The sequence below is a fragment of the Chrysochloris asiatica genome, unplaced genomic scaffold (genome assembly GCF_000296735.1).
Source record: "Chrysochloris asiatica unplaced genomic scaffold, ChrAsi1.0 scaffold00094, whole genome shotgun sequence".
Lineage (NCBI taxonomy): Eukaryota > Metazoa > Chordata > Mammalia > Afrosoricida > Chrysochloridae > Chrysochloris > Chrysochloris asiatica.
The window spans coordinates 3412618-3424358 of NW_006408612.1; the positions used below are offsets into that span (position 1 = coordinate 3412618).

Below are 11741 nucleotides of genomic sequence, written 5' to 3' on the forward strand. Positions count from 1 at the left end.
ATTCTGTTTTTGTCTCTGTGTGTGAGATGTGTCTCTTGCAGACAGCATATTGAAGGATCTTGTTTTCTTATCCATTCTGCCATCCTCAGTCTCTTAACTGGTACATTTTTGTTTACATTCAGTATAATTATCAATGTTGTTGTTAAGTGCCGTCAAGTTGGTTCTGACCCATAGCGACCCTGAACAGGGTTTCAGAGGCTGTAAATCTTTATGGGAGCAGAAAGCCTGATCTTTCTCCTGCAGAGTAGCTGGTAGTTTCAAACTGCTGACCTTGCGGTTCACAGCCCAATTCATAACCACTACACTACCAGAGCTCCTTACGTAATTATCAATAGGTATGGATTAATTGTTGCCATTATGTTTGTTGTTTTTTTGTGGTGTTGCTGCTTTCTTTGTTCTGTGTGTCTTCCTTTGCTGAGTAGTTCATGCTTTTTGTGTGTTTTCTTGTGAGTTTCCACAAAGTTTTAATGTTTCCATGTTCTTCTTGGATTTTCATTTTACTGGTATGTTGAGAAGTGTTCATTTTCTTTGAGGTTAACTTATAGTTCATTAATTTTTCCCTCAATTTATTGCAGTCTATTTTATCCTTTAATCTACCTGACCTTCACACCATCTGGATCTCTGTTCTTACCTGTTTACTGTTTTTTATATTATAATTGGTTTGATCATAGACTGACCTCCCAGAATCTGAGTTTGTACTTAGTTATGTTCTGTTCTTGACTCTCCCTTCTGTCAATTTAATTCTGGGAGGTGCTGCCCGTATGTCAACTCTGGTTGTTGTCTGTTCTCTTTGGTTCCTCAGTCTACAGAACTCCCTTTAGTATGTTTTGTAGTACAGGGTTGGCTTTGGAAAAATCTCTTAGCTTCTGTTTATCCTCAAATGTTTTGTATACACCATCATATTTGATTGATAGTTTTGCTGGTTAAAGGATTCTTGTTTGTCAGTTTTTTTTCTTTAAGGGTTTTATGTATGTTTCCTCGTTGCCTTCTTACTTGCATGGTTTCTGCTGAGAGATCTGAGCTTAATCTAACTTGCTTGCCTTTGTATGTAACACTCCTCTTTACCTTAGCTGCTTTCAGGAATATCTCCTTATCTTTGATTTTGGAGAGCTTGAGTATGCTATGTCTCGATGATTTTCTTTTGGGGTCTATCCTTCCTGGGGTTCGTTGAGCTTCTCGAATGTTTACTTTTCACTTTTCAGAGTGTTAGTGAAATTTTTCTTCTAGCAGTTCTTCAACTATTTCCTCTGTGGACTTGTGTGATTCTTTTTGTTCTGGAATGCCGATAATTCTTAAGTTATTCCTCTTCATGTTATCCAACATGAATCTTAAACTTTCTTCAGATTTTTTTAATCCTTTTTTCTGTTTGCTCTTCTATCTTAGTGGTATTGAGAGATTTGTCTTCCAGCTCACTGGTTCTGCCTTCAATCTCTTCTATTCTACTCCTTTGCCCTTTCAGTGTATTGTCTATTTCTGATATTCTATTATTGATCATTTGGACCTCTTTCTGTAGGTTTTGAATTGTTTTCAATGCTGTATCTATCTTATTTGATTGTTCCTGTAGCACTTTCCTGACTTCTTCCTTATTTTTCTTAACTCCATTGTAAAGTGCTTTGAAACATTTTATAATCATTTTTCTGAATTCCTTCTCAGACATTTCCAAGGCCTCCCCTCCTTCCAAAATGGAGTCCAGGTCTACCTCTAGGTCATTTGTCTCAGACATTTTATCTTGTTTTGGGACATGTGCTGATATGATCATCTGCTTTTGCTTCTTGGACATGTTTAGTGTTTTTCTGTGGCTTTAATACTGAATTATGTGTTTTTTTGTTTTGTTTTTCTGATTGCCTCCAGGTAGATGTGATCAGTATGTAGCCTTCCCTTTTCACTATTTTTATTGATTAACTCAGAGTAACTTTTACAGGTGTTGTCTGCCTCCCTGGTGTATGACAGTTGGTAATGGTTCTTGCCTGAATTTTGGTGTTTTATAGAGTGTGATTGTAGCTTGACTATATGGCAGCAGTTGCTTTCTCTTCTTGGGTAACAAAGGGAGTTAAAGAGTCTCCCAGAGGTGGAAGGGGGAGCATAAAATAGCCAAACAGCAACAGGAAAAAAACCAAGGAAAAACAACAACAAGAAGAAAAACTAGATTGGATACTGTAGTCTATTATCGCATAAAAGGGAGAGGAGGGGGAGGAAAAAAAAAATCTGTAGCCTAAAATAGGTATGACTTTAATGTCCTCTTTCAGCTTTTTGCCTTCAAAGCTATCTGATAGATTTCAAGATGCCACTGTTGGTTGTTATGCTGTACCTCAGGATTTAATTTAATTTTCTGCCTGTTTTGTTTTTAAACTCTCTTTCCCTCTACACACCGCTTGTTCTGGCCTTTTCCATATTAAAAAAAACAACACAACAGTTCAAGGTTGGCTCTTGGGCTGAGAGTGTGTGCACATGTGTGGTAGAAGAACCCACCAGTAGTGGGGGCAGGGGTGTCCACTCTCTCAGGCACCCCCTCTAGTCTCCAGAATGGAGGTGCACACAAATAGTGGGGGGGGGGGGAAGAGCAATGAACAGATAATAATAAAAAAAAATCACAACAAAGCAAAACCGACAAAGTGTATTGTCCACCTTTGCGCCGAGGTTCCCGCGGTGTTTTTCCATGGTGTGTCTGCTCCCCAACTTGGTCTTGCCCAAGTTGTTGGCTACAGGCCACTAAACCCGGCAGATTCAAAAGTTCGTGATTTCTAACTTCCGCTACAAGTTCCACTAGCTATAAGCCTTCAAACTTTTTCAAGATTCCTACCTATGTGGTTCTGAGTTTTGGAGGTCTGCCCTGAATCTGCTTTGCCTGGTATTCTGTGGTATTGCTGACGGCAAACCTCACTGCACCGCTACCCTAGCCACCATTAGAACCAATCTTAAGGAAAGAATCACCTTCTAGTAAGGGATGATGAAATTCTGTGTACAAAGGGTGCTGCTGATAATCATTCAATATTTGGAAGCCTCAAGTGTGTTCACAGACCAATGATATCAACATCATTTGGCAGAAATGGAAAATCTTACATTTTACCCCAGACTCGGTGTGGCGATGAAGGATAAGCACTGGGCTGCTAACCACAAGATCAATGGTTCAAACCCACCAGCTGCTCCTTGGAAACCCCATCCAGGGTTGCTTTGAGTCAGAACTGTTGTTGCAACAAGCAGTGGGGAAGTTTGCTTAGTTTTTTAGGGGTGGTGGAGCCCTCATTTTCATTTCTTCTGGTCAGCACTAGGGGGACAGCACTGATAATTATTGCAAAAATTAAACATAAATTTCCAAGACTTTGGTTGTAATGTTCCAAAATACCAAATCAAGGAAGGGACTGCAACTCCTGAAAGTATATCATTTTCATTTTTTTAAAAAAAATACAATTTTTCCCACTTTCTAGAGATTTCCTCATCTGAAATGAGAGAGGGGGGATTTGAAATCCAGAATGTTGTAGCTTTTATTTCTTAACTCATATTTTCTTACTAATAGTTTAACCCATAGAAGTTTTGTTTCCCCAATAAGATGAAACAAAACTCAGGTAGACCAGATGCTTTATCAGACTCATGGACATTAGCACATTTCATTGCTCTGTATAAATAGGACTTTGTTTAATACTTGAATCAAATTGGATGTGGACTTCTGTGGCTTTTTATTGTACTGGGTTACCAGAGTTCTGCTACGAGCTTTGTGTCCTAATCTAGCTTGTTATTCTTGTCTCTTGGCTTAAAATGTTGCTCCTTGCAAAAGGCTTCTGTGAGCAAATACTTGAGTGAAAAGAATTCTCCCCTTTGAAAAGGTTCTGAATATGGTTTTCCATGAGGCCTATTACAGTGCCTGTGTTCCATTATAATCTACTGAGGACTTATTGTGCATCCTGAACTGGAGGCTAAATTCATTTTTTTTCATCACCTGATTAGTATTTCTGAATTGGCTCTGGTGCCAAAAGGAAGATTTTCCCCTTACTGTTTTCTCCTTTTCAGTAGTAATATAAACATAATAAAAAGCAGTAGAATGCATCCCCTCTCGAGAAACAAACAAAAACCAATTACGGTCAATCCTGAGGGAAGTCTTCAAGAGAGAAAGCCAAGAAGAAGCAGAGAGGAAGCTGAATACCTCTGCCTTTATCTGTCTTCTTTGCCTCCCTAGCTTTCTAGGATCACATTTTTGCAGCTCAGCTTGGATTCTTTCATGCTCATGAAGGAAGGAAGGATTTTTATCCTCAGCATATTATGATGTGTTGAAATGTATAAAATTTAAAAGGAGAGAAGCTCATTCCTTTTAGGACTGACTTGTGATATGTGTTTTCTGGCTACAGGTCAAAACATAGGGCAAGCCTAGGAAACAAAATGAACAAGCTTTCTTTGGAGGCCCTACTTCACACGATCCTACTGTCCATCTTTGGGTGTTCCAAGTGATTAAGGTTGGAGGCTTGAGTGCACTCAGAAGTACCTTGGAAAAAAGGCCAGGAAATCTACTTCCAAAGAAATCAACCATTGGAAACTATGGAACACAGTTCTCCACTGACACACATGGGTCGCCATGAGTTAGGGTTGACTTGATGATAACAGGCTTTAGTCTTTGATACACCTGGTTTTGATATACAGTCCAACAGGTGGAGTGCCTGGGAGGATATGGAAAAGCAAGAGGGTGGAAATCGGTGGGTGGGTAGATGTGATAGCCCTGCCCTATTACAACCACCCTGTGGCTGTGCCTGCCCTGGGCCTATTTGCCCTCAGTCCAGTTCTTTGCTCCTCCTGTGTTCTTCAGTACATTGCAAGAGCCCCGGCCTTCACGGGTTCTGTTTGCCAGGAACCCACCCTGGCTGCAAGAAGATTGGGTGTGTGAGGACCTCACTGCCCTCTTTGCAGTGGACAGGAAGCAGCACTGGCAGTGACCCTACCCCTGCTTTGGTTCTATCTCTAGTTGGGCAGTCCTGCCAGGCTTCTAGCTTCCACTAGGAGCCCTGGCCTGAGCTTTGTTAATGCTTCCTTTTCTCCACTCCAGGACATTTTGCTGTGGTTAACAACTGGGTTGCCACGCAATTAACGTAATAAGACAATTCCTCAATGCCAAATGTTTTATTGCTACAAAGCTGCTTTTATAATTAGTTCAAACTAATCAGGATGAATATTTGTAGCGGGAAATTCATGAGATCAGGGTTGGTAGCCAGGCGCTTTTCTCAGTAACAGTTTCAAACAGAACATAAATTCTTTCAAAGAGTGAACAGAGATGTCTTGAGAAGAAAAATGCAGGTGGGCTGGAGAAATGTCCCTACAGCATAGACACTGGGATAGGGGGGAGCTGGGTTTATTTTCCAACTCTTCCAGTAATTAGCTGGGTAAACTAAGGCAAGCCCTTAAGTGTCTCCGACCTTTATTTTCTCAGTTAGAAAAGAAGGAGTTATAATAAAATAATGTGATAACAAGCATGAACGGGTATGTAAGGAAAACATTACTAAAGCGCCTGGCAGCAAATCCTTGGAGTTGCCTTTTGGCCTGGTCTTCTTGCTTTGATTTTCACCGATATTCACCATGTTCCTTCTTTCCCTCTCCTATTAAACTTAACTGTTTATAACATGAAATTGTTTCCCTCATTTCTCTGTCCCACTGCTACCTTACATTTTTCAAAACACCATCGATGTTGACATGATTCCGACCCAGCAATCTTCTAGGGCACATAAGGTTTCTAAAGCTATAATCTTTACAGAAGCCTATTGCCACATCTTTTTCCACAGGTTTAAACCAACCTTACTGTTAGCAGCTGAATACTTAATCGCTGTGCAACCAAAGCTCCTTGGCTCATATTGTTGTTGTTAGTTCCAACTCATGTTGTTGTTGTTGTTATGTGCCGTGGAGTCGGAACCGACTCATAGCGACCCTGTACAGGGTTTCCGAGGGTGTAAATCTTTACGGGAGTAGAAAGCCTCATCTTTCTCCCGCGGAGCAGCTGGTAGTTTCGAACTGCTGACCTTGCGGTTCACAGCCCGAGTCGTAACCACTACGCTACCAGTTCCAACTCATAGCTACCCTGTATAGGGTTTCCAAGAGGCAGCTGGTGGGTTTGAACTACTGACCTGTGGTTTGTAGTCCAGTGCTGATCCTACATGTTGGTATTGCTGTTGTTCGGTGCCATTGAGTCAGTTCTGACTCATACAACAGAGCAAAACACTGCCTGATCCTGTAACATCCTCACAATCGTTATCCTTGAGTCTATTGCTGCTGCCACGGTGTCAATCCATCTCATGAGAAGTTTTCCTCTTTTCCATTGGCCCTCCACTTCATGAAATATGATGTCCTTCTCCAGGGACTGGTCCTTCCAGACAACATGTCCAAAGTACAAGACAGAAAATCTCGCCACTTGCAGTTGTAAGGTGCAATCCAACCATACTTCTTCCAGAACAGATTTGTTTATGCTTCTGGCAGCCCATGGTACTTTAATATTCTTCACTAACAACATAATTCAAATGCATTGATGCTTCCCTGAGCTTCCTTATTGGTTGTACAGTTTTTGCATGCATACGAGGCTATTGAAAATAGCATGGCTTGAGTCAGGCATACCTTAGTCTTCAAAGTGGACTTTGCTCTTTAACACTTTCAAGTGGTATTTTGTAGCAGATTTGCCCAGTACAATACATAGTTTGATTTCTTGATTGCTACTTCCACCAGAGTTGATTGTAGGTCCAAGTAAAATGGAATCTGCTTATAATTTATTGTGGTTGTTAAGTGCACTCAAGTTGGTTTCAACTCATAGCGACTCGTACAGGGTTTCTGAGGAGTGGCAGGTGGATTTGAACCGCCGACCTTGCAGTCGACAGTCCAGTACTTATCCTACAGTGCCACCCCAGGATTCCACTCAGAATGTTGTTGTTTTTAAGTGCTGCTGAGTGGTTCCAACTCTTAATGACCCTGTATAGGATTTCTGAGGAGCAACTGGTGGGTTTGAACTGCTGCCCTTGTGGTTTGTAGTCTAGTGTTTATCCTATAGCACCACATGCATTCCCCTGTGTGTTTATTTCCCAGAAAGTCAGCCTACAGATTTCAAATGCTCTCTACTTCACACATGGCTTCTAGGTACAAGGTACTTCTCAGAACATCAGAACCTCTTGCTTAACTGAATATAGCATCTCTTTCAAAGACAAATGCCTATTCCCCGCAAATAAAATGTTCTCTCCTTTCCCTCTGTTCCTTGGAGGCTTTCTTAAACCTTCTCAAAACACTCATTAAACCTCTTTGTAAACCCCTTCTCAAAGTATTCATGCATTATGTTTCCCCAAAACAAAAATCTTTGAGCCTGGTAAATTTCTGAGAATGCAGCAGATTAAACAGCCTCTTGACTCTGGAATTGACATGAGGATTATCTAACTAAAAGACACTGTTGTGTACTTGTTCTCAGTTTAGAAACTGTGGATCCAAGGGAAATTTTGATTAAAACGTGATGCCTCCTTTGGCTTTTGTTACACTTTCTTCCCGGGGTTCCAACAAGATAAACAAACCTAGGGATAAACATAGCCTTTTGTTAAAATATATCCATTTTTACAAGGGGGGAAAAAGTGATGTCACCTTCAAATATTTTCACTGTACCTAGCAAAGAGTAAATATTCGTTAATAGTAGTCTTGAAAGACATGGGCAGCTTCTTTGATCTCCAGCTCCATCAGTTTCCCAAAGACCACTGCAAAGTCAAGTTGGCATTTTCTTGAAAAGAAAAGGTTGCTTTAGAAGCAAATTTCATAGCCCTCTACTGTAGACCACATAGATTTGTACTTCTTTCCTCCAAGAAAGGAACCAGAAATGGTTTTCCACTACTATTTGCAAGACTAACCAAAGGTGTTTACAAGTGGGTTATGTAAGCACAGTATGGACACATCAACTAATCTAATATGAGGAGAAGGGATACATAAGCACTGGGAACTCACAACTCAGAAATAAACATTTTAACTGCATGTATCTCTGGGACTGGTGGGCCCGTGTTTTTGAACATTTTCCAAGGTGATCTGACATCACAGAGTTCTCCCTTCCTGTTGGAGGAGGTGGTCTCAAGGCGTCTCCCGTTCTCTCTCCCATCAATAGGTCCACCACAGGGAGCCTGGGCTGTTTCAGGACAAAGTCAGTCTCTGTTTAAGGCTGCTCTAATATTGGACCAGAGTTGCATTCCTGGTCTCTGCCAATTGTAAACAGTGTGCTGCTAAAACACTAATATTGCTTGGCATCTGTGTTCTAATGATTTCAAGAGAGGAAAACTCTACTTGATACCAGCAAGGTGATGGAAATGTTTAAATCAGTAAGTTTAGCAAGATTATAGTTGTAATTAAGTCAGTATCCAATTTATGATTTAAAAAAAATTTTAATATTCTTTTTTTATAATTTGTTATTGTTGTTGTTAGGTGACATTGAGTCAGTGCCGACTCATAGGGAACCTATGCACAACAGAACAAAACACTGCCTGATCTTGGGCCTACCTCATTATTGTCGACACGCTTGAGCCCATTGATGCTGACACGTTGCAAATCCATCTCGCTGAGAGTCTTCTTCTTTTTCTCTGCCTCTCCACCTTACCAAACATGACATCCTCCTGCAGCAACTGGTCTCTCCTCACAATATATCCCAAGTATGAGAGATGAAGTTAGGCCATCCTGGCCTCCAAGGAGCACTCTGGCTGCACTTCTTCCAAAATGGATCTATTGGTTCTTTTGACAGCCTATGGCACTTTCAGTATTCTCCTCCAACACCACAACTCAAAGGCATCAATTCTTCTACAGTCTTCCTTATTCACTGTCCAGCTTTCGCATGCATATGAGCTTATTGAAAATAACCATGGCTTGGGTCAGGTGCACCTTAGTCCTCAAGCTGACATCTAATTTGGGGGATGATAAAAAGGAGTGTTTGTGTTTATACATGTCTACGAATGTTATATATTTAGATACATAAAATATTTTTATACTGATCTTTCTTTTTTCCCGTTGATTATATTTCAAATTTGGGACTAGAGGAAAAAATCTACCAATTTATTTTCAGTCATGGCTTTGGTTTCTGAAAAACAGGACTTTTAGAGTATAAAGCAGAATAGTGTAATCTCTGTATTAGTTTTCTATGACTGTTGTAAACAGTTATTTCAGACGTAATGGTGTAAACAACAAAAATGTATTATCTTGTAGTTCTGTCTTTCCGAAGTTCCAAATGGGTCTCACTGGGCTGTGCTTAGGTGTAGGCAAGGCTGTATTCCTTCTGGCGACCCTGTAAAAGAGTCCCTTCCCAGCTTCTGGAGGTTTGTGTCTCACCTCTTCTTCAAAGCCAGCATCGTTGGGTTGAGCCTTTCTCATCTTTGCCACCTTTGTGCTTCTGACTTCCCTGCCTCCCTCTTCCATCTGTTAAAAAGCCTTATGATGACATTTGGCCCACCCAGATAATCCAGGCTATTCTCCCAATCTTGAGATCCATAATGTAATCAGATCTGTAGTGTCCCTTTTTCACATAACATATTCACAGGTTCTGGTGATTGGGATATGGACATCTTCAGGGACATTATTCTTCCTAGCACAGTCTCACAAGAAACCTACCACCTTCTCTTACCTTCTGGAGGTGGCATCAACAGGGTTGTATTGATGGTTCCACCCAACACTTTGACTAATTGTTTCTCTGCCCTCCATTTGGAAACACTGTTACCAGATATTTCAGAGTAAGGGAGCTAAGGATGGGGTTTCCGCAGCACTGAGGTACTCATTAGCTGTTTGCCAATAACTTCTCAGAAACTCCTTTTTCTGAAGACTGGTTAGTGATGTGAGCTTTTTATAGGCCTGACTGAATCCTGAAAACTGAATAACCAAACCAAACCCATTGCCCTCCAATTGATTCTGACTCATAGCAACCGATTGAACTGCCCCCACAGCGCTTCCAGGGATGTACGCTGTGACAGAAGAAGACTGCCACTACTACTTTCTCCCACCAAGCAGCTGGTGGCTTCAGGCTATGGACCTTCTGGTGTGCAGTTGAGTGTTTTAACTACGGTACACCAGGGCTCCTGAGAACTGTGTGGTGGTGGTGGTTATGTGCCGTGAAGTTGGTTCTAACTCATAGTGACCCTGCACAGGGTTTCTGAGGTTATATATCTTTACGGGAGCAGAACACTTTATCTTTCTCTCACGGAACCGCTGGTGTTTTCAAACTGCTGACCGTGAGGTTAGCAGCCTAATTCGTAACCACTACACTACCAGAGTTCCTTGAGAACTGTGTACTATAGTGTAGACAAAGAGAAGGTACACTCTGTCTTAGTGGGGTCTAGGGATTTGTGTACATAGAACCACCAAGAAGCATCATTTAAACATTAAAAGTTTCTTTCTAAGAATACAAATTCCAAAAAAAGAATCTTAACTATAAGAGAGCAAATGATATCATTCATTGCCCTCCTGAGTCAGCACTTTACCCCTACGCGCTGGTGCAGGTCATTTGAATCTCTTTGTTTATCTTGATTTGCTCTTTTCTTTGCTCTGATGTTTGTTATATTTTGAGTGGCTGTTTACTCCCTTCATATAAGCCTACAAACATCGAATCATTCCTATCTGATTTATTTTATTTTATTTTATGATAATTTATATTTGAATGTTGGCAAGTTGAATGGTCTAATTTTGCCCTTTGAATGTTCATGCATTCAAGTTTTTTAGGGAGGTTTTACCTCTTGGTTTTACTTTTTATTTTTTAAATTCTATTTTGAGTTTTATAAAAACTGATGTTTCTTATTATTGCCAAACCCATAATTTTCTTTAATGAATTTTTTGTTTAATTTTCTTTTGCTTTAACATTTTATTTTTCAGACACCTCTCATTGAACCTCACGTTCCTCTTCATCCAGCTAACACCATTACCAAGGTAATGGGACGTAGGTGGGTTGATGAGCCATCAGAGCTAGCTACCTTAAGTAAGGTGGTTCATGTGTCAGGACATCACGTCAGGAACCCTTGGACACATGGTCTAAAGACAATAAATATTCAGTGCATCTCACGCCTCAGAATAAAACAGTGACATGTTACACGAGAGAACCAAGTCATTGTATGAATGAGTTATGTTTTCCATAGCCAGAGTCAGATTGAGTAGTGATTTTGGGATTCATCTAGTTTGTTTTCCTCCTGTAAACTCTCCTCTTTTTTTTCTCCCCCCACTCTCCCCCGTCCACTTAATTAAAATCCAGGTCCCTTCAGAGAAGATCCTCAGGGCTGGAAAAATTTTACGAAATGCCATCCTTTCTCGGGCACCTCACATGATTAGAGATAGAAAATACCACCTAAAGACTTACAGGTACGTGCACTAATTCTTAAGACTCTGGGCCTCTCAGATTTGTGGTTGGTGACATTGGGCTCACCTTTCATAATGTCTCCAGGTTCTGGAAGTTCTAAGGTTGTCTTGAGTCCAGATGGTTTAATGAGTCTTAATATTCCCAGAAGTTACTCTGAAGCTAATTTGCCAGGACAGTGGTTTACCTGTGATGAACAAAGAGAAGAAAGTTGCAGTTGTGTATTTCTGTTTGCTAGCATTGGACTGCTAACCACAAGTTTGGCGATTCAAATCCACCAGCCACTCTTTGGAAACACTATACAGGGTATACAGGGCCTGAACCACTCTTTGGAAACACTATGTTGTTGTTGTTAAGTGCCGTCGAGTCGGTTCCGACCCATAGCGACCCTGTACAGGGTTTCCGAAGGTGTAAATCTTTACGGGAGTAGAAAGCC

General features: G+C 40.8%; 1 protein-coding gene across 4 annotated transcripts in view; it reads left to right on the forward strand.

Annotated features, from left to right (window-relative positions):
• Positions 1 to 11741, forward strand: part of RAPGEF4 (Rap guanine nucleotide exchange factor (GEF) 4) — a 411578-nt gene that overhangs the window by 291211 nt on the left and 108626 nt on the right. For 2 of the 4 annotated variants that reach the window (XM_006866643.1, XM_006866645.1), the window contains 2 exons: positions 10831 to 10884; positions 11204 to 11310. In XM_006866643.1, coding sequence (XP_006866705.1) covers positions 10831 to 10884; positions 11204 to 11310 — 161 coding nt within the window. The remainder of the gene's footprint in view (positions 1 to 10830; positions 10885 to 11203; positions 11311 to 11741) is intronic. The other 2 variants (XM_006866644.1, XM_006866646.1) reach the window with 1 other exon arrangement.